This window comes from Crotalus tigris, unplaced genomic scaffold (assembly GCF_016545835.1).
Source record: "Crotalus tigris isolate CLP2741 ecotype Arizona unplaced genomic scaffold, ASM1654583v1 scf7180000018340.3345759, whole genome shotgun sequence".
NCBI classification, from domain to species: Eukaryota; Metazoa; Chordata; class Lepidosauria; order Squamata; family Viperidae; genus Crotalus; species Crotalus tigris.
The window spans coordinates 3,100,617-3,121,274 of NW_024096953.1; the positions used below are offsets into that span (position 1 = coordinate 3,100,617).

The window sequence follows — 20,658 nt, forward strand, 5'->3', positions numbered from 1 at the left end:
GAATCTCTTCTCCAGCTGAATCTGAAGAAATGAGGAGAACCAGATGCTGGCAACATGTGGAGATTTAAGAGATCTGGACCTGAAGGCGGGAAACTCTTTCAGAGCAAGTAGGAATTTTATGTTTTTACTCAATTAGCAGAGGCTTCTGCCAGGCTACAGCCTATAGTTTTGATATACTGTGCATCAAAAAGAGGAGACTCAGAAATGCAGATTGAGCCTAGGGTAGCCACTCACGTTTTTATCACATTGGATCCTGAGCAGATCAAAGCTTTGATCCAGATTCCTCCATTGTTATTATTGTTATTATTATTACTATTATTTCTTCATTGCAGGCATTTTATTTCATGCTATAGACTGATTGGGACTCAGACAGCCCTGCATATGGAACCAGTCATGTTCCTGTGGATAAGACTTTAGACTGGATGGTTGACAAAGGGTTGAAAGGAAAGAAGGAATTCAACAGAGAAGAGGATGCAGAAATGGCAGCCAATCTGGCAAGATCGTGCATTTTCATTTAAATAAGTCTCGCTATGGGAAAGTTGGCATCATCCAGATGGAAGAATGGGTGGCTTCTATAAAGACTGCAGGCAGGTAATACAAGCGTCTGTGTGTAGCTGTGTGCAGGTACACTGGTTTGCTTGACATAAAGCCTGCCAATGCTGCTGAATCACAAATTTGTAAACTAGCATAAAAGAGAATATTTGCAGCTCAGGAGTGAGCTGTGGAGTCCTTGGTGCTCTCTTAAGCTTGATTGTTTTGTTGGAGACGTTTGAGTACTGAACTAGCTAACATCATCACTGCTGTGGTGGAGGTGGTGGGGAATTGCTCTCCCCATTCCCTTCTAGCACTGATGATAAAAGTTGGATAATGAAACGTCTGCAAGAAAACAAGCAAGTTCAAAGAGCACCAAGGACCCCACAAACACTACTGTACTAGTGTTTTAATGTTGGCTCAGTGGAACTGCTGAGTTTTGGTGAATTGATGCACTCTGTCATGCGTTCTTGCGCTATTCATGCAATTATGAAGCACAATGGATCTCCCTGCTCTTCTCTTTTACCACAGCAGCTGTTCCTGCATGCAAGCAGAAGCATCAGGACAGATGATGTTTTGTGAAGAGTTGCACATGACTGGCAGACTGAAAAAAATCAAAACAAAACAGTGCCACAACATTAAAAAAAATGGACACTGTAATTATTTCTTTTTTTAAAAAAAATCCATCAGCATTAAATGTTTTAACATTTCAAAACATTAAGAAAGCCTTGTAGAGAGGATGTATTAATTGAAAGGAAAGTTAAGGGTTTGAGTCGCTCTATTTCTCCTGTAGTCTGTTGGCTGAGCAACTCAAAAGTTTTATCTAAAGGTGGTGAAGACACCCTATGCATTATTTCTCTCTCTCTCTCTCTCTCTCTCTCTCTCTCTCTCTCTCTCTCTCCCTCTGTGTGTGTGTGTGTGTGTGTGTGTTGGGGAAGGGAGGGCCACTGTTGATAAGAGATGCTAATTCCAAAAGTTGTTCCATTTGGTGAAAGCTAAGCTTTATTTCCATCCCCCCCCCCTTTGGGATTTATTTCAATACCTTCAAAGAAGTTTTAAAAATTCATGCCCATAGCTAATTTTTCTACGACCAGGGTAGTAGATAGCATTCTGCATGGGCCACACACCCACTTATTTTTGTGGTCCTGGAATGAAAACCAAAGGAGCAGCTGGGGGTCCCCCTCTTTCTGATGGTCAACCACATAAAATAGTTCACGTTTTGCCCCAACAAAGAGAACACTCCCCCCCCCCCAAGTTTAGTTGTGTTGGAACGTTCAAGCCATTTCCAGTTTTGTTCCAAAAAACATACAGGCCAACTCAAAAGTGTTCCAACAGAGTAGTTTGGATTCCAGCCCCAAACAAAAACACATTTTTCTAGTTTCACACACATCTCTATTTGCTTCCCCCTTCAGGCTATTTAATTGGAAGTCAGTGACTGGACTTGGAGCCTCCTGTATGCATACAAAGCTGGTGTTCAGCCTGTAAAGCTTCGCCAGTAACCTTGTAGACTTCTAATGTTAAACACTGAGACTTGACGAAGCAGAACAAGCTTCTTCTGGTTTGCCTGTTCACTAACTGACATTTCCAGGAATGACAAACAGGTATGAATGGACTTGGTTAAGTGACTCTAAAAGGATCCTCATCAACAAAGATGTTGGGTCCAGGAGCAAATGGGGGGGAGGAGAGAAAAAAAGAGATAACGTGGCATGCAAATGTTGATAGACCCTGAACCTCTCTCTTAAAATCATAATTAAGAACAAAACAACAACAACAAAAAAGACCCACACTTATTATACTTCTCCTTCCTGGATATCATGCACTCTTGTTTGCTTCGTTCTTTCCCCAAATGTTCTTCTGAAGATGAAGCTGAGTCTTTTTTTGTTTTTGTTTTGGTGGCCATGGATAAAGGCAGGTGATCCTTCTCTTTCCACAAGTGCATTGTGGGAAATGGCCACCAAAGAGGCTGAAAGGAAGATACAGGCACAGAGATCCAGGAGATTCGGAAAGGAGCAAAGCTCTTGGCCCCGATTCTGCGCGTTTGTGCTTTCGGTTTCGGCAGCCCCCAGCCCCACCTTGCCTTCCAAAGTCCGCGGGGGTGTGTGTGTGTGCCTTTGGCCCTCTTTCCTCCCCAAAGTTAAGACCATAAACAAACTCCAGTGTTTCTGAAAGGGGTGGGAGAGGGTGAGAAGCCTACAGGCTGACCAAGAGACACCGGAGGTGTAGATGGGGTGGGATCGGTATACTATACAAAGACAGGCAATAATAATTAAAGTATTAACATCAAAGCCACCACTGATCAGTACAAACGACACTGTAAGGGACCAATCTCTGTCGGAGAAATTAAGCAGGGGAGAAGAAACATTGCTCTCCTCTCCCAAAGAAAACTAAATTCATAAGCCAAGCAACATCCCTCCCGCCCCCAACTCCCCTGCTTTGCCTCTTCTGGGGTGCCCCCAAAGTAATGGAAGTTCTCGTTGGCTTCCAAAGTGTCCCTGTACTGTGTCCCACTCCCCAGCTGATGGATGTCTCTGGGTGTGCGTGTGTTGGGATGGGCAGGGGGCTCTGGGTGTGTGACAAGGCATACGGGCTCTGCGGAGCGGCCAACAGCTCTGGGGCATGGCCGGTGAAGAGAGGGCAAGAAAGGGGAGAAGGTGGACCAAGCTACACATACCACTCTTTTTTGGAAATAAAAGACCCGTCATTCTGAGAGACCATATTATCGGCTATGTCCAGTTGCTCGGGGTCATACTGGAATCCAAGTGTCCGTTCGTTGTAGGCTTCAGAGTGGGCTTCGCCCTCGTCCACTGTGAAGTAAGGCCGCTTGGAGTCCTCCTCATACTTGTTGGGACAGGACCGGTGTTTCCGCTCAGCCCCGGCGCCATCGTCATCTTCGTCCTCGTAGCTGTTGCTGCCCAGCGGGCCGGGCTTTTTCTCGTCATCTGAATCGTCAGGATACTGGAGGTTCTGGGCCATGGGTGGATGATGCTGGGGGATGCCCGCCTTGCTGTACCCGTTGCCGTAGACGTGCTTCTTGGTGCTGTAATCGCCCTTGAAAGTGTGGCGCCGGTGGCGGAGCACCATAAGGACGACCACGGCCACCACTACGACCAACGAGGCTCCGCCCACCACGCCCCCAATCACGGCAGTGGGGACGGTCGGATGTGCCACGGATGTGCCCGGTGGAGACGGGGTGTAGGGGAATTCTGGGTAGGAAAAGACAGATGGAAGGGGGAACAAGCATCAGTCTGTGAAGAATGGCAAACACATGCTTTCAGACTTGAAAATAATAATAATAATTTCAAAAAATCGGGGGGAGATGAGGAGAAGGAAAAGGGGAGGGAAAGCCAGGGAAGGGGACAGGAAGTGCCTACCTATGGAAGCCCTAATTTGGGCTCTTCATACCCAGCTTTGTGGTCAGAAAAACCTTGTCTTCCCACACAGCCTGTTGTGGAAATGCTGGTAATTCTCAACCAAGGCACTCCATCAGCACTGCATATAATCACCTTATATCAAATCACATTTCTTCCCCATTTTAGCCAGCACCCAACACTGGGCTCCACAAGAAGGTGCATCACCTCGTGAGACCTTCCAGAAACTCATAATATCTGTTAGGTGAAAACTACGGACCCACACATGCAGAGTCTGAGCTAACTACTTTATTATGTTCTGCCTTTAATACAGGAATCTCCCCAGTCTGGCTGCCTACTCTTGGGAGCCAATAGGCAAGGCTCCAAGGAACTTGGGAGAGCGGGGTGGGTCCTGGCTCTTTTGTGGTTGCGCAGTGACTCCAGGCTAGCTCTGCACTTGATTCCCTCCTCCCTGCCAGGCTGGGTGTTTCCCAACAGTGTCCAACCCTTGGAACAAATTCCCTCTCTGTGTCCTCTTGCAAATACCAACATAAGATTCTGCCTGGATCTACCTGCTAAATATTTAGTCAATCCCCAAGAAGGTTTCCTGTTCATAAGCATTAATTCCTCAGGAGGATCAGTTCTCATGTGGTTCGTGAGCTTGTCTTGTTTGCATGATGGATATTAAGAACTGACAGGCACCCAGATCAAGAGAGGCACCAACAAGACTGAACAAAGAGGTAGGAGGCCATGTTTGTAACCCAGATTAATCCTGGTACAGATGTTACCTCTTGTGCAGGGGCTGCCCAGACTGCCTGTCTGCTGATGGATCCAATTCAAGGCGTTGGTTATCACCTTTAAAGCCCTACATGGCTTGGAGGCCAGGCTATTTAAAGGACAGCGTCTCTTCTACTACTGTACATCCACCTGACCCAATAAGGTGGGAAGACAGGTGAGTCCCATCTATTAGGGTGAACATCTGGTGGGACCACGAAAGATGACCTTCTTGGTCATCAGTCCCCAGCCTTTTTCCTCTGCCTTTTCCAGTTAGCAGATCCTCTGGCCTTTCTTTTCCCACCCCTGAGAGTCAGATTGAGGTAACAATCTTGCCTGGCTGGGGAATTGTGCATTCCTGCTTGGCTACTCGAGCTTTTCCACCACATGATGTGGAGAAGAAGGAGGCTTTGCAGAGGACCTCAAAGACCTGAACAGAAAACCCTGAAGGCTTGGCTTATCTTTCTGCCTTTGGCCTGAGTGTGTATTACTAAAAGTGGGGCTGGGTTTCTGGAAAGCCAAGACTCTTACCATGTCTGATGTCAGGTCCATCCTCTCTCAAACAACCAAATCTTCTCAACTCTTATCACACAAATTGCACATAACAGAAAGCACCGGCTTGTCTTCCCAAAATAATAAAAAAAAGTGAGCTACTTTGTGCCAAGGGAACAGGCACGTAGAGTAACCCTCTACACAAAGTGTAACCCTCTCTGTGAATTATTATTCCAAGCAAAGTGTAGAAGTGAGAAAAGATGGCGTAGAAAGCATGCATGCAAAGACACAAGCTCTGTTCAGACTCACATGCATTAAATAAACATTTGCATACAAAGGAACGCATGAACTGCAGCCGTTGTGCTGTGAAAAGGTGCAGCCAAATGCATCGGGGCAAAACACTAAATTGGATCCCATTTGATTTACCATTTAAACAAAATCAAAAGTAAATACTAAATGTGCTCCATGTAACAGAAGTTGATTTAGCAGACTTTGGATTTAGTGGACATTTTTTTGCTTCTAATTCGGTTCACTACATTATGGATCTGTCTTTTAAATGAAGGCTTTCTTGTGGATTTAACAGACACTCTTCTCCCATAAAGCTTTATTATATTAAGGTTTTGCTCTATAGTCAATATGATTTCTCTCCAGTTCTAGATTGAGTGATTTCCTTTACTAGTCTTAGGCCTGAAATTGCGTGCCTTTTTTGACATTCTGGATAACCCCAAATGTTGGCCAGAGATCCTGAGAGTTGTTTCTGCCTGATACACACCATGGTCTCCAATTCCTCACGTGCAATTCTGGGCTTGTCTGTATTATGCTCAGAGGCCCTCTTCCCTCCCACCCTTTGAGGTTTCACTCTGACACAAGACAATGGCTCTGCAGGAACAGGGACTGGGTGGATTTTTCCGTAAGAAAGATGCTACAAAAATGAAAGAAAAGGGGAACGCGATTTCCCCCTACTATACCCTGGTTTTTTTGCACTCCCAGTTAAGGGCGATGCGTAGGAGGCATCACCTTGATAAGGCAAGCACATTTCAAGCAAGAGGTCTGCCCCCCCCCCCCAGAGGTGAGCAAAGAGATGTGTGAAGTGTGCTAGACTCAGGTTTTTCCAGGTCAGAACGTCCCGGGGAGAGAAAATCCCTGGGTCCCAATTCTCTTCCTCTTTCACCCGTCCCCTTATTCTCAATTCAGCAGCAAAAGGGCAAGATGCTGATCCTTTTCACCCAACCCTGGTGAGACTTGGTTGCCATGACATTTGAAGGCATCCTTCTCCCCACCCCACCCCCCATGGGGCTGCCTGCAAGAATTCACACATTTGCATCGATTTTGTCTCTTAGAAAGGCTATTCCTTTCACCAACCCCTAACCCTTTCCAGGTTTTGACCAGCCTGCTGCAACCCAAATCTGAACAATGCCAGGGATGCTATTCTCAACACAGATGATGAAGAGACTATATGGGCAACTGACTTCACTGAGAGATACCAGGAAAGTCCAGGGCTAATAGAGGCTAAGAATCCCTTCCGGTTCATCTAGAACAGTGGTTCTCAACCTTTTTAATGCCGCCACCCCCCAACCGGCCGTAAGTCGAGGACTACTCAACCGGCCGTAAGTCGAGGACTACTCAACTGGTGCAGCACCGTTTGCAGAATGGGACTTTTGGCGGGCTCAGCAGGGCAGAGACAGCCTGGACAATTCCTATTGGCTTTTGAAAGCCAATCGAATTAGACTCTATTCAAGAGAGTCTATTCTATTGGCTTTCAAAAGCCAATAGAATAAAAGGGAGTAGCACAGCTAAGGAAAAGGGGGAAAAAAATGGCGGACTGCCTTGTTTGGCGACCCCCGTGAAATGGTCGTTCGACCCCAAATGGGGTCCCGACCCACAGGTTGAGAACCACTGATCTAGAAAAAGAGAAAATATTTGAGAGGCTGCCACCAAAGAAAAGGGGGTCAACCTATTCTCCAAAGCACCAGAAGGCAGGTCAAGAAACAATAGATGGAAACTAAGCAAGGAGAGAAGCAGCCTAGAACTGTGGAATAATAAACCAGTGGAACAGTTTTGCCTTCAGAAATCATGGGTGCTCCATCACAGGAGGTTTTTATGAAGAGACCGAACAGCCACTTGCCTGAAATGGTATAGGGTCTCCTGCTTGAGCAGGGGGCTGGACTAGAAGACCTCCAAGGTCCCTTCCAGCTCTATTCCGATTCTAAACAGGAGGGGGAGAAAGGACGGAGGGCTTTCCAGGGAAAGAAACCCAGGAGGAGAGCAGATGATGGATGGGACCTTCTCAACACTGCCACTTGGTGGAGATAGAGACCGAAGATTGTTGCTGTGTGGTTACCCTTCGCCGTGCAACGGAAGGGAGGGGTCCTGGGTGCTCTCCGAGCTTGGTGGTTTTCTTGCAGACATTTTTTTGCAGACAGTGCTACGTGCGGATGATGCAACCTAGTTTGGGTCAGGCAAGGTCTGCAAGAAAACCACCAAGCTGAGAGAGCACCAAGGACCCCTCCTTTCAATCCCCAGCTACAAATATTCTCCTACACTGATAACAATGGAAGTTTCAGCCTAAGGCTGCTTCTCCTGACCAGGCTCCTCTTTAAAAATAGCAGATAATCACAATACAGGCTTACAGCAGTTCATTCAGTCTGACGTTACAACGGCATCGAAGAAAAGGGACTTGGGATCTTTTTTTCCCCACACCAATGACCCGTTGCGGCACCCCCCACGTGGTTTACGTTCGGATGCTTGACAACTGACTCACACTTATGACGGCTGCAGCGTCCCGGGGTCACGTGATCCCCTTTGGCGACCTTCTGACGAGCAGAGTCAATGGGGAAGGCAGATTCGCTTAACAGCCGTGTTATTAGCTTGACATCTGCAGTGATCTGCCTTCACCAGGGTGGGAAGAAAGGTCGTAAAGTGGGGCAAAATTCACTTAACAACTGTCTCGCTTAACAACAGAAATCTGGGGCTCAATTGTGGCCGTAGGTTGAGGACTACCTGTACTTAAAAGGAGCAGGGGGTTTCCTGCCTTCCATCTTGCAGTTTTGGACTGTCCTCCAGAAGATGTTTTGGCTCACTTTTGCTTTCTCCTTAGAACCCAAGGTAACCCTGCCCATCCTGGTGTCCCCCCAATGTTCTGAACCCCGATTCTTAAAATTTTCCCAGTCAGGAGGGAGGCCTTCAGGCCTGATCAGCCATCTCTTTAGTCATACTAGAATAGAACAGAACAGAACAGAACAGAAGAGAATAGAATAGAATAGAACCTTGGAAGTCTTCTAGTCCAACCCCCCACTCAAGCAGGAGAACCTACACTATCTCAGACAAGTGACTATCTAGCCCAGTGGTTCTCAACCTGTGGGTCGGGACCCCATTTGGGGTTGAACGACCATTTCACGGGGGTCGCCAAACAAGGCAGTCCGCCATTTTTCCCCCCTTTTCCTTAGCTGTGCTGCTCCCTTTTATTCTATTGGCTTTTGAAAGCCAATAGAATAGACTCTCTTGAATAGAGTCTAATGCTATTGGCTTTCCAAAGCCAATAGGAATGGTCCAGGCTGTCTCTGCCCTGCTGAGCCCGCCAAAAGTCCCATTCTGCAAACGGCGCTGCACCAGTTGAGTAGTCCTCGACTTACGACCGGTTGAGTAGTCCTTGACTTATGACCGGTTGGGGGTCGTGGCATTAAAAAGGTTGAGAACCACTGCTCTAGCCTCTTCTTAAAAACCTCCAGTGCGCCCACAATTTCTGGAGGCAAGCTGTTCCACTGGTTAATTGTCCTCACTGTCAGGAAGCAAGCCTGTTTGGGTTTCAGCTCTTTACTTTTGCTAGGAGAGTTTTCTCATTGCTAAGATGGCTACTGATGGTTGGCCAAACCTTTTTGCAGGTACCCAGCTGCCCTCTTCCACCTAGAAGAGGCTACCTACTTCTCCCCTCCCTGGAAAGCCAGCCTGGAAGCCAGCTAGCTGGAGAGATTACAGCTGTTTGAATTATGTATATCCGGATTCTTATTTGAAAGTATAAATTCCTTGCCGGAATTCTTGTCTTGTTAGTTTGACCTTCTTGCCTAATAAATATTTTTTTTCTGAGAAAGGAGAGACTTCTTCCTCTGGTTATTTGTTTCCAGAGCAGAAGGGCACCTTCTTCACGCGATGGATGACTGAAAATGTGGAGTTCTTTCAGTGGTCCTTTCCTACGCAGGTACGTTTGATGGTGATGGATGCAGTGGTCTTCAAAAAAAACCAATCTCTTCAAGGAAGTTGGTGGGTCGGAGATTGTTGTTTAGCACTGTTTCCTCCCCCCCCCCCCAATTCAGATCTTCTTATGTGGTGCTTTTTCAGGGATGAATCTTCTAGGAGAACCGGTGGGCTGAGGCTGGAGATCCTACCATCCAAGTTGGCCCCAAAATGCTAGAATTCCTAGCACCTGGATGGAATTGGAAGGAGAAAGAAGACCAAAGGGAAGCCGAGTAGAGCAGTGGTTCTCAACCTGTGGGTCGGGACCCCATTTGGGGTCGAATGACCATTTCACAGGGGTCGCCAAACAACACAGTCCGCCATTTTTTCCCCTTTTCCTTAGCTGTGCTACTCCCTTTTATTCTATTGGCTTTTGAAAGCCAATAGAATAGACTCTCTTGAATAGAGTCTAATTCTATTGGCTTTCAAAAGCCAATAGGAAATATCCAGGCTGTCTCTGCCCTGCTGAGCCCACCAAAAGTCCCATTCTGCAAACGGTACTGCACCAGTTGAGTAGTCCTTGACTTACGACCAGTTGAGTAGTCCTCGACTTACGACCGGTTGGGGGTCATGGCATTAAAAAGGTTGAGAACCACTGGAGTAGAGGGAGGGAACCACAGTCCTCCTTCCCATCTAGAAAGCTCTCCAATCCTGCTGCCATTAAAAAGAGGAAGCCTGAGCGTCCTAAAGAGCTACTGTGGGTCTTTCCCTCCTCTTCTTTGCCCCAACAGCTGTTGCCTTCAAGTCAAGCATCCTGTCCCCCTGCCAACAGCTCCGTCTCCTGGGACAGCAGCTGGACCAGAAGAAAATCGAAGGATCGTTCTGGGTTTTTGTCTGGTGAAGAGCCAAGCTTGCAGCGTTCCTTTTATCCCACCAGAGAAGGACAATGGGAGATTTATTTAACAAGGACTCCATGTGCTTTGGGCCTGCTGGACAGCTGGAAATCTCCTCTCCTAGGTAAGGAAGCCTTCTGAGATCCATTCCAGAGAGATGAATCGTACAGGTTCCACCTGTTCCTGATGGACAACTGGAGAAGGTCCACTGGCCAAGTCTGTCTTCTCACGCAGCTGGACATGAAAAGGCCATGTTCAGTTCTCTGCTGACTCGAGTCTCTGACTTACAGCTCGAGGAAAGGGTCCATCAAGTTTCTAGACCTCAGGGAAGTCAGATACCCCACTCCCCCCACCCCTGCAATCCGGCTTTGCTTCTCAATAGGAGAATTCCACGCAGGAATCCTAAATGGGTGGAAATGCTTTCATGGGTCTCTCTAGCGCAGTGTTTCTCAACCTTGGCAACTTGAAGATGTATGGACTTCAGTTTCTAGAATTCTCCAGCCAGTTTTGCTGCCTGGGGCATTCTGGGAGTTGAAGTCCACACATGTTCAAGATGCCAAGATTGAGAAACACAGCACGCCAAATCCCAGGCTGGTCGAGGAGAAACAACATACCTCATGGAACCTCCATACATGAAAACATGTTTCTGATCAAAGAGGAGGAAAAAAAACATCCTAGTCTTCCTAAATGTGTGGATTTCCATGAAAACAACTAAGAAAGTATGGAGATTTTTTTCTTCCTTAGCATAAGCAATTTTCTAGTCATCAGAGTCTTTCAGGTAAACAGGCAAACTGGAGCTTCTTAAAACGTATTTTGAAAACAGGGAGAGAGATGGAAAGGGCCTGCTGTAAATCTGAGCACCTACAGAGAGCAATTAGCATGCATATTTATGATTTAATTCAGTTTCTGATCCCCTAATTCTAATCCCCAGCACATTCATTTCCTAGAAAAACAAGTTGCATTTATACCATCATGATGACTGCTAGTTGGATTTATATATTACTTAGACTGCAACAACGTCCTTCCATTTTTAAAGCAATGCAAGGAATTCATACGCAAAGTAAATGGATGAAATACTGTAAATCCTAGCCTAACAAATGCGTTCCACTTTAATCCTAAAGCTTATAAATTCCCAGTTAATTTACTTTCTTTCTGCTCTTTTCTCCTCTTTTATTGTTTGTCTGTTTCCTGTTTTTTCCTTTCTTACAAATCTTTTCAAAAATAGCATAGAAACAATTTAAAAAGATCTCTCTTGTGATTTGCAGCCTGCCAAGCCTTGACACTGCCAAGACACTTTGCACTTTGCATATGCTCAGGCAACCTCATTAATAATATCCCAACTACTTAACATTACAAAACAGATGCCTTGGTTTTCCTCCAAGATAAGATCACTTTTAAGATGGTGCTATAGAGCTCCAGGGGTACTGCCTCCTCTTTGAGGACATTCTTAATCTCCTCTGGCTTCAAAACTGACTTTGAAACATATCTGGTGGACTTGTAGAGATGTTAAAGCCTTTTGGATTAAGATTTGGTGGAATATTCAAAAGATTTTTAAGAGAAAGATAAAGTTTACTCCGCAATTATTTTTGTTGGGTATTATTGTAGATTTTGATGTTAAAGAAATCAATTTGATGTTGAATCTTATAACAGCTGCAAGATTATTGGTGGGGCAATATTGGAAGAAAAACTCACTGCCTACTTTGGAAGAATGGATACTTAAGGTGTCTAATTTAGCAGAAATAGCGAAAATCTCCGGCTACTTGAAGGACCATTCACAAGAAAGATACATTATGGTTTGGAGAAGATGGATTGATTATATTCAAAAGAAATATGAAACTGAAAAGTATTACCTTGCTTTTGAGTAGATTTTAGATAATTATTAATAGTTTTACGGTAATTATATTATTATTTTTGTTTTAATTTGTTAATATTTGTTTTGAGAAGGAGTTAAAGTGTGTTATGGTTTTGATTGATAGTATAGTTGGTTTATGTTAGTTAGATTATGTTTGTTTATTTGTTACCCTGTAATCAGCTCTGGGAAGTGGGGGAGGGAGGGAAGGGGTGAGGGGTGGGGGGGTTATATTGTAATAAATTTATAAAACTTTTAATAAAAAAAATGACTTTGAATCCTAATTTCTGGAGCAAATGGAACTCAGGAAATTGAGAAGCCTCTCCCCAAAACCCTGGCCTGGATTTGGGGTTGGGAAGACGTCTGCAACCACCCCTCTCCCTAGACAGACAGCATGTCTAACGGGGGGGGGGAATGGGGGGGGCTTAATCAGGCTGCAGGGGCGACCCCTTGAAAACCTATCCAGAAGTTTTGCAGCTGCTGCTGATGTTTCAAGCCCTGACAATTTTGGAGACTGGAGCCAGCTGGGTTTTAATCTCACCTACTGCCTGTCAATCAAGAGCTTTTTTTTTAGGGAGGGGGTGTAGAGGCCCCAGTCCCGTCTTCATTTCTGCAAACTGGGGGAACTGGCCAGCCAGGTTCCCAGAGATTGTCCCCACAAACCAACATCCATTCTGTCCACTGATCTTTGCTCTTGAAACCACATCTGCATGCGTCCATGGAGGATGTTGAGCTTAAACTTCCTGCTTTCCTTCCGATGGACCCCCCCAAACAGATTTTGAAAAAAGCATCTCTTTTGGGTGCCCCAATCTCCCTCCTTCCCTCCCTCCCTCCTTCTATCCCCAGCTGTTGCTGCTGGATCAAGATACTTGACAGCACTGGGACTAAAAGGATCTTGTTTTTTTCTGGTTTAATTAGTCACCGAGAAGCTTGCCTCCTGCTTAAGGCTGCCAAGTGATAGAAGACACCTTGGCTGGGAGATCACTTAGCTTATTTGATCCAAGAATCCCTACCATTCATTCTCTTGAGGGGGGGAGAGAGGGAGTGGGGAGTGGGTGGGTGAGGAAGGAGATTATCCCTGAAACCCCAGACTGAGAGACGGAATGAAGAAAAGTATGAGTTAATTTGGCCAAATCTGGCCGATGTCTTAAGGACATCTGTTATCGTCTGATTTGCTTCTTCCTCCCAGTCTGGATCTCCACCGTTGGTGTGTCTCCATCCAAGCTTAAGTGGTCGAGCCAAGGCTGGGAGTGTTATTTAACATGGTTAAAAACTGGCACTCCTTTGTTGGAAAGTCAACACAGTTCTGTACAGGTGAGGATTAGGTACGGTGTGAGGGTCATCAAGAGGGACATCACCAGACCAACCGTTGTAAAGCGAACCGTTGTGTCCAAATTGTGCAGGATGTTTGTGTGGTAATTGGGACTTCAGAACTGGGTTGTAAGTACCTTTTGGGGGAGTCCGTTGTAACTTTCAATGGTGGCTAAGTGATTGGTCGTATGCCGAGGTCTACCTATACTAGGCAAGGGGAGATCTAGGCTTAGATTGTCCTTTGCAGGGACTCTGCTTCTCAGCTTCTTTGAGCACCTTTGAGGTCACAGAAATCAAACAAGGGAAGATTTTTATGGTATGGGGTCCCCTGCTTGAGCAGGGGTTGGGCTAGAAGACCTCCAAGGTCCCTTTCAACTCCGTTGTTCTGTTATGCTGCCTTCAACTCTCAAAAGACAAACATCGCTACAACAACCACAATAATGTTGGCGAGGATGTATGAGGATGATGCTACCACAAAGGTTACTGACCAATCATTCTCAATCTCAGCCCCTTTAAGATGGGAGGACTTCAACTCATATGCTTCCCCCAGCCATCATGCTAGTTGTGGAATTCTGGGAGTTGAAGTCCACCCACCTTGAGGTAGCTTAGATTGAGAAATATGTCGATAAAGATTCTCAGTCATTCAGGCAAAGCTGTTTGAAGGTTGAATCATGGCAACTTGGACTATGATGTTAGTTTGAGATGTTTCAGTGCTCATCCATGCAGCTTCATCGGTCAGCGCATGCTAGTTAGGCACAGAGTCGCTGGAATGTACCAACTCCTACTTGAGGTTGAGACAACAAATCCGTAGATAGTCCTCTATCAGGAAAGCCTGAGTCTGGATTTTGCACTAAGCAAGGGTTGGGCTAGATATCCTCCACCACCTCTTTCCACCTGTAAGAAAACTTGCTTCCCAAGTCCATGGAGTTGCCAGAGTCAAAATTAACTTACACACACACACACACACACACACACACACACACACACACACACACCGGCTGGGGAGGAAACCCTCTGAGTTCAGTTGAGCATTCTCCTAACAAGCAATCCAAACAAAGCTTGCAGCTCCCAGGCTGGACATCTGACCACAGGCAGCAGGATGGTGGGTGCGAATCATGTCTTGAAAAACAAGTGTACGTTCTCAAAGAAAAGTTAAAGTCAAACCTGCCTACTTTTGAATGAGGAAGCCTGGCTGGCTGCAGAGTGGAGTAACCATCCATGAAACTCTCCTCTCTATGCATGCCCAGTTGTGCATGGTTAGCAAAGCATGCTCCTTTCAACCCCAAGCTTCCTCTCTCCCTGGACTCCCCTTATTAAGATTGCGCAAGCCAACCGTGATAGACTTCCCCACCTCGCTGGCTGGATCCAGCACAAGCTAACAAATGTACTGCAACGCGCAGCTACTCCGTGAACAGATTGTGAGAATAAAATTTCCACTGAACCCTTGCTTTAATGGGCCCTAACTGGCAACGTTCAGCTGGCAGCGCGCATGGCCACCGCGGTCAGCTCAGCCATGCCTGTTCCTCCCTGGGGGCCGAGGAATGACCCATGGGGTGTGGAACAAGTGGGTCCTTCAGATGTGAGTGCCGAGTTCGGGCCCTTTTGCCTTCCAACCTCTCTCTGGGCTTCAGAGCAGACCTTTAAAATACCATCACGCTGAGATTCAGCTCCTGGGATGGAAAGCTGCATTTTGCCCTGGCTGAAAAATATATCAAGGAGGCACTGAAATTTAAGAGGGTAGGGCAGTGGTGTGATTCAGCCGGTTCGCACCACTTCTGCAGAACCGGTAGCTAATTTTTTGTTGCCCAGGCCCAGAACGGACTTCTGGAAGCGGCATCCACACAGAGAACCGCTTGTTCGCATATTTGAATCCCACCACTGGAGTAGGGGGCACCGAAGGCCTAGGAAAATAAAAAATGGACATGACAGGTAGACAGTTGACACTCCCTTTGGCACATATCAAGAGTCACAAGGATTCCCATTTAAAGCAGGTTGTTTAAAAAGCTTTTTTTGGGGGGAGGGAGGAGGGTTTCCAGCACCAGGAAAGCCACGATAAAAGATGGTGATTAAATCATATGAACAGTTGATCATCTGGACCAGCTTTATGAGAGATCAAAGGGCTGGGTGTTAGTGGCAGGGCCTTCTTAGCTGTAGCCCCCTGCCCAATTTTAGAGGCCTTGGGCCCAAGGGTGACTTAACAAACTCCTTGTCATCCCATAAGTGACCCCAGTTGGCACCGCCATTCAATTTGTGACAATGGCAGCAAAGTTTCCATCGTTCAGCGAGGCGGTTCTTAAGACAGAGGCGCATGCCCCAGTTCACTACCCTTTCTGCTACCGCCGTTAAGTGAATCTTTGCAGCTGTTAAGTGCATCTCTCCTAGGCAGGGAGTGAACCTGGCTTGCCCCATTAACTTGGTTTGTAAGAAGCTGGCAGGGAAGGCCAGAAACGGAGACCTTGTGACTTTGGATGCTGCAACCCTTGTAAATACAGCCTAGTCGCCATGTGCCCGAATTTTGATCACGTGACCCTGAGCTGCCATGACGGTTGTAAGGGCGAGAACTGGCTATCAGTCCCTTGTTTCTTTGAAAGGTCGTTCAATGAACAGTTACAACTCGGGGACTGCCTATGTGTAGTTCAGCTGCCTTTTTTTCCCTTTAAAGCACAGCATTTTAATCACTGCAGTTCATGGACGTTTGCTTCTGAGTGACGCCTATTTTTAATACTGTGCCATCATTCATGATCTGTTCTTTTTGGCAAATTCTGGATTTTTTTTTTTTTTTTGTTGTTTTATTTAATCGCCCTCCTTTTTATCTTCATGCCTACCAGCTGCTGGGAAAGATCACGAGAAGGATGTGGCTTTTCCCCTTCTGCAATTATTAGGTTCTCCCACAGCTCACATTGGCAACCAAAAGGTCGGATAAGCTAGACTTGCGGTCCAGTTTTTGCAAAGATATAAAACTCCACCCTAGACTCCCAATTGTGAGACGGTTGCAGGGGGACCTGGAAGAGCCATGGGGGAAACAGTAATCCTTGACTTATAATAGTTTGTTAAGTGACTGTTCCAAGTTGCAACAGCACTGAAAAAAATACCATTTGTCTGAAATGGTAGAGGGCTTCCTGCCTGAGCAGGGGGTTGGACTAGAAGACCTCCAAGGTCCCTTCCAGCTCTGTTCTATTCTTCCTTCCTTCCTTCCTTCCTTCCTTCCTTCCTTCCTTCCTTCCTTCCTTCCTTCCTTCCTTCCTTCCTTCCTTCCTTCCTTCCTTCCTCCTTCCCTCCCTCCTTCCATCACTGGAGGTTTTTAAGAAGAGACTGGACAACCATTTGTCAAGCTTGAGCAGAGGGCTGGACTAGAAGACCTCCAAGGTCCCTTCCAGCTCTGCTATTCTATTGTTCTATTCTTTTTTTCCTTCCTTCCTTCCTTCCTTCCTTCCTTCCTTCCTTCCTTCCTTCCTTCCTTCCTTCCTTCCTTCCTTCCTTCCCTCCCTCCCTCCCTGGAGGTTTTTAAGGAGGTTTTTAAGAAGAGTGGACAACCGTTTTTTCAAGCTTGAGCAGAGGGCTGGACTAGAAGACCTCCAAGGTCCCTTCCAATTCTATTATTATTATTATTATTATTATTATTATTATTATTATTATTATTATTAATCATCGCACAGTCAGCCAGATGTTCAGACTGGATTTGGCCTTTTTGTCTACCTATCGAGTGGGCTAGGCAGATGTGGACGTCTGAATTGATGGTATTACAGATATCATCGCAGGATGGAAGCTGTTCTTCTTCTTCTTGTGTCTTATGACCGTTTTTCACACTTATGACCGTTGCAGCATCCCCAGGGTCATTGGATCCAAATTCAGATGCTTGGAGACTGACTCGTATTTATGACAGTCGCAGGGTCCCGGGGTCAAGTGACCCCCTTTTGCGACATTCTGCCGAGCGAAGCCAGATTCACTTAACAATCGTGTTGCTAATTTAACAACCGCAGTGATTCGTTTAACAACCGTAGCAAGAAAGATTGTAAAATGGGGCAAAGCTCTCTTAACAAATGTCTGACTTAACAACAAAAGTTTTGAGCCTCGTTTGTGGTCATAAGGTGAGGACTGCCTGTAAAGATACCCAGATAGATGACGTACATCCATGCCGCAAAGTTATAGGTGCCTTTAAAAGTGTGTTGACTGTCATCAAGCTTTGGGAAATTTACACAACCTGTTTGACCAGAGCAGAACAAATGCAAAACAGCAACTGCGTGAATTAAACAGCACAGGTCCTCAACTTGAAAGTGACCAAATGAAATGAAATTAAAAATATATATATACTGGATTTCATCCCTAGTCAGAGTGCAAATGCCCTTTTAAGAAAGCTGCAGATGAGAAGAAGCAGTGATGTAGCAGGAATGGACCAGGGTTTATATCCCAAGTTTTTATGCCTAGAGGGATCCAAAATAACTATTCAGAAAATGGGAAAATTGGGGAACGAATCCAGCCTCAGCGTCAGGGCTGGCCTGAATTGATCTAGCTTACTGCTAAAGCTTCCCTCTGGCCAACATCTGGACTGGGCGAGAACCCAATTAGGAGATTTTATATTATATTTTTGAATTTTCTTTTTCAGAACCACGGTTGAACTTTTTGTTTGGTCCATGTGTTTCTCTGAGAGCAAAACTCATGTATTCCTCTAGAACAGGGGTCTCCATTTAAGACTTGTGGACTTCAACTCCCAGACTTCCCCAGCCGGCATAGCATGACATCGCTTCCTCCCCTTGAGTCTTCCAACTTAGTGTTCTCAAGGTTGGTATGGCATCAAGAGGAGGGGAATTATGTTGAGGTTTGAAGTTGATATTCTATTATTGCACCAAAGGAAGTTGGAAGTCAATGCCTTTTTTCCTCTTTTTTTCTCCCTTACCTCACTTCTCTAACTCCCTTTCCCATATTTTCCGCTATTTACTCGTGTATTTTCATTGTATCGTATATTATAAATTAATAAAACTTTTGAAAGGAAAGAGGAGGGGAATTATGGGAGTTGCAACTGGGAAGACCCCAGCTGAAGGACTTTAAATGGCATTTCCATCTGTCATCTCTTGCTATCTTCTGACTGTAGGACCACCCTTCTTTCTCCTGATTCCTGCCCATCAATTCTGCTAATGTCGCACCTTGTCTCTTAGTCAACCCTTCCTTCTGTGGCTTAGCCAACTCTGGAGGGAAACTGTACACCCACAAACGCACACACAATCTCTACATGCTTGGAATTAAGAATGAAATCTGAAAAACCAACAGGGACTCAACTACAGCAGTCCTGATTGGTGACTTTATTCCTAAAGCTTCTGAAAAACAAACATCCCTTTTGAAAACAATCAGCAGGAACAAAACACCAGCCCTGTTTCATCCTTTTTCAGACATGACCTTGTAGCACGTCTTTTGACATCCCATGTATGTATGTATGTATGTATGTATGTATGTATGTATGTATGTATATAGGTCTTTGGTTGTTCGGGTTTTCTCCCGCGTAAAATTGGAAGTGTCTTGGCAACGTTTCGACAAGGTCCTATTCGTCATCTTCAGGCTGGTGTTTTCAGCTTCGTGCTTCGAGGAGCACATCATCTTCAGGCTGATGTTTTCAGCTTCGTGCTTTGTGCTCCTCGAAGCACAAAGCTGAAAACACCAGCCTGAAGATGATGAATGGGACTTCGTCGAAACGTTGCCAAGACACTTCCAATTTTACATGGGAGAAAACCCGAACAACCAAAGACCTACATACAAACACCCATGAAAACCTCAGAAAACATATATATGCACCCCTCCTTCTGATTCTCATGGCCTTTCATCCTTCTGGCTTTCAACCAGATGTGGAAAGGGCACAAAGAAAAAGAGAGAGCTAAATTGAGATATTGCCAGCCAAAGGAGAAAAGCAGGAGAAGAAACAGGAATTCCAGGAAAACCAGCACTCCTAGTGAAAAACACCCTTGTAAATAAATGGAAGGGCTAGAAAATCCCACCGGATTCCATAGCTTTTTTCCCAGAGGAGCAGAGAAGATGTGAGAACTCAAGGCAAGCTTGTAAAAAATAAAAATAAAAATACAGAGGTAGCCCAAAGCTTAAATTAGGTTTATATTTTGCAACCCCCAACAAGGTAGAGGTTTGCAATGCCTACCTGTGACATTCACTTCCACCTGCCCAGATCGGGTGCCGATGGTGTTGGTGGCTTCACATATATATGTCGCCGACAGGCTGTACGTGACCGGTCCTTTGAAGAACAGAGTGCTGTTTTGAATTTCGGCACTGTCGGGCAGCGAGCCATTCAGCCTGTCAAAAACAAGAACACAAAACCCTTGGCCCATTAGCAGAAAGCTTGTCATCCGGCTAGCTAATTCTACAAGCAGTGGATGATTGAGTTCAACAGTCATTGGACACCTTGCTGCCATGTTAAATTATTAACTAACATAGCTTAAACCCGTCTGTAGGGCGATTCCTGATCAATGATGTAGTAGAATCTTGGGCTAACTATCTTCTCCTGTATGGGACTGGGTGAAGAGGCAGAAGATCGGTGGGGTACTAGGTGCTCTCTGGGCTGGGCTGTTTTCTTGCAGATATTTTATGATTCAGCTGGACAACATCTCCAACTCACAGCCCGGACACATCTCTTGGAAACTATCAAGTTCTAAAGTCTCTTCTCTGAAGTCCTCTTTGTTAACCAACAGAAGAGAATATTGGTAGCTCAGGGATGAACTGCGGAGCCTTCGGTGCTCTCTGAACATGGATTGTTTTCTTGCAGACATTTTACAACCCAACTAGGTAATATCATCAGTGCTAGAAGGGAGTGGGTTTTGCTCTCTATTTATATAAAAGTGGCTTGCCCTGCCAGGGTTGATGTGAGTGTTGGCTTTTTGCAGGGTCCTTGGTGCTCTCTGAGCTTGGTTGCTTTCCTGCAAGCTGCAGATATTCTCTTTTATTGGTGTGACAGAGATCATTTTGCAGCAACAGTGAGCAATACATGCCTGGGCGCAAAGAAAAAGCCCCCAGTTTTGCACAAGATCTCGTCACCTCCTAAAAACACCAACTGTTGGGGGAGGGGGCTGCCATCCTATTTCAGTGTTTCAAAAACATTTTAAATTATTAAGTTTTAGAAGAGAGGATCTTTTGGGACCTACAGCTGCCATGTTGCTAACCTCTGATATACAACTGCTTGATTTTTTTAAAAAACAACAAAAGGATAGGATGAAAAAAAACAAAATTAAATTAGTTCCCTGGCCCTAAAGAAGCGATAACTTCAACCTAGACTATTTTATTCACCCATCGCTTCAAA

The 20,658-nt window shown here is 45.6% G+C and overlaps 1 protein-coding gene across 1 annotated transcript in view; it reads right to left on the reverse strand.

The window, feature by feature from the left end:
- Positions 1-1,396: 1,396 nt before the first annotated feature.
- The window catches only part of NECTIN1 (nectin cell adhesion molecule 1), a 111,499-nt gene continuing 92,237 nt past the window's right edge, over positions 1,397-20,658 (reverse strand). Inside the window, exons 5-6 of the mRNA XM_039350634.1 lie at positions 19,507-19,658; positions 1,397-3,734 (exon numbers count right to left, since the gene is read on the reverse strand). Of these exons, the coding sequence (XP_039206568.1) occupies positions 3,193-3,734; positions 19,507-19,658 (694 nt within the window). The 3' untranslated portion in view covers positions 1,397-3,192. The remainder of the gene's footprint in view (positions 3,735-19,506; positions 19,659-20,658) is intronic.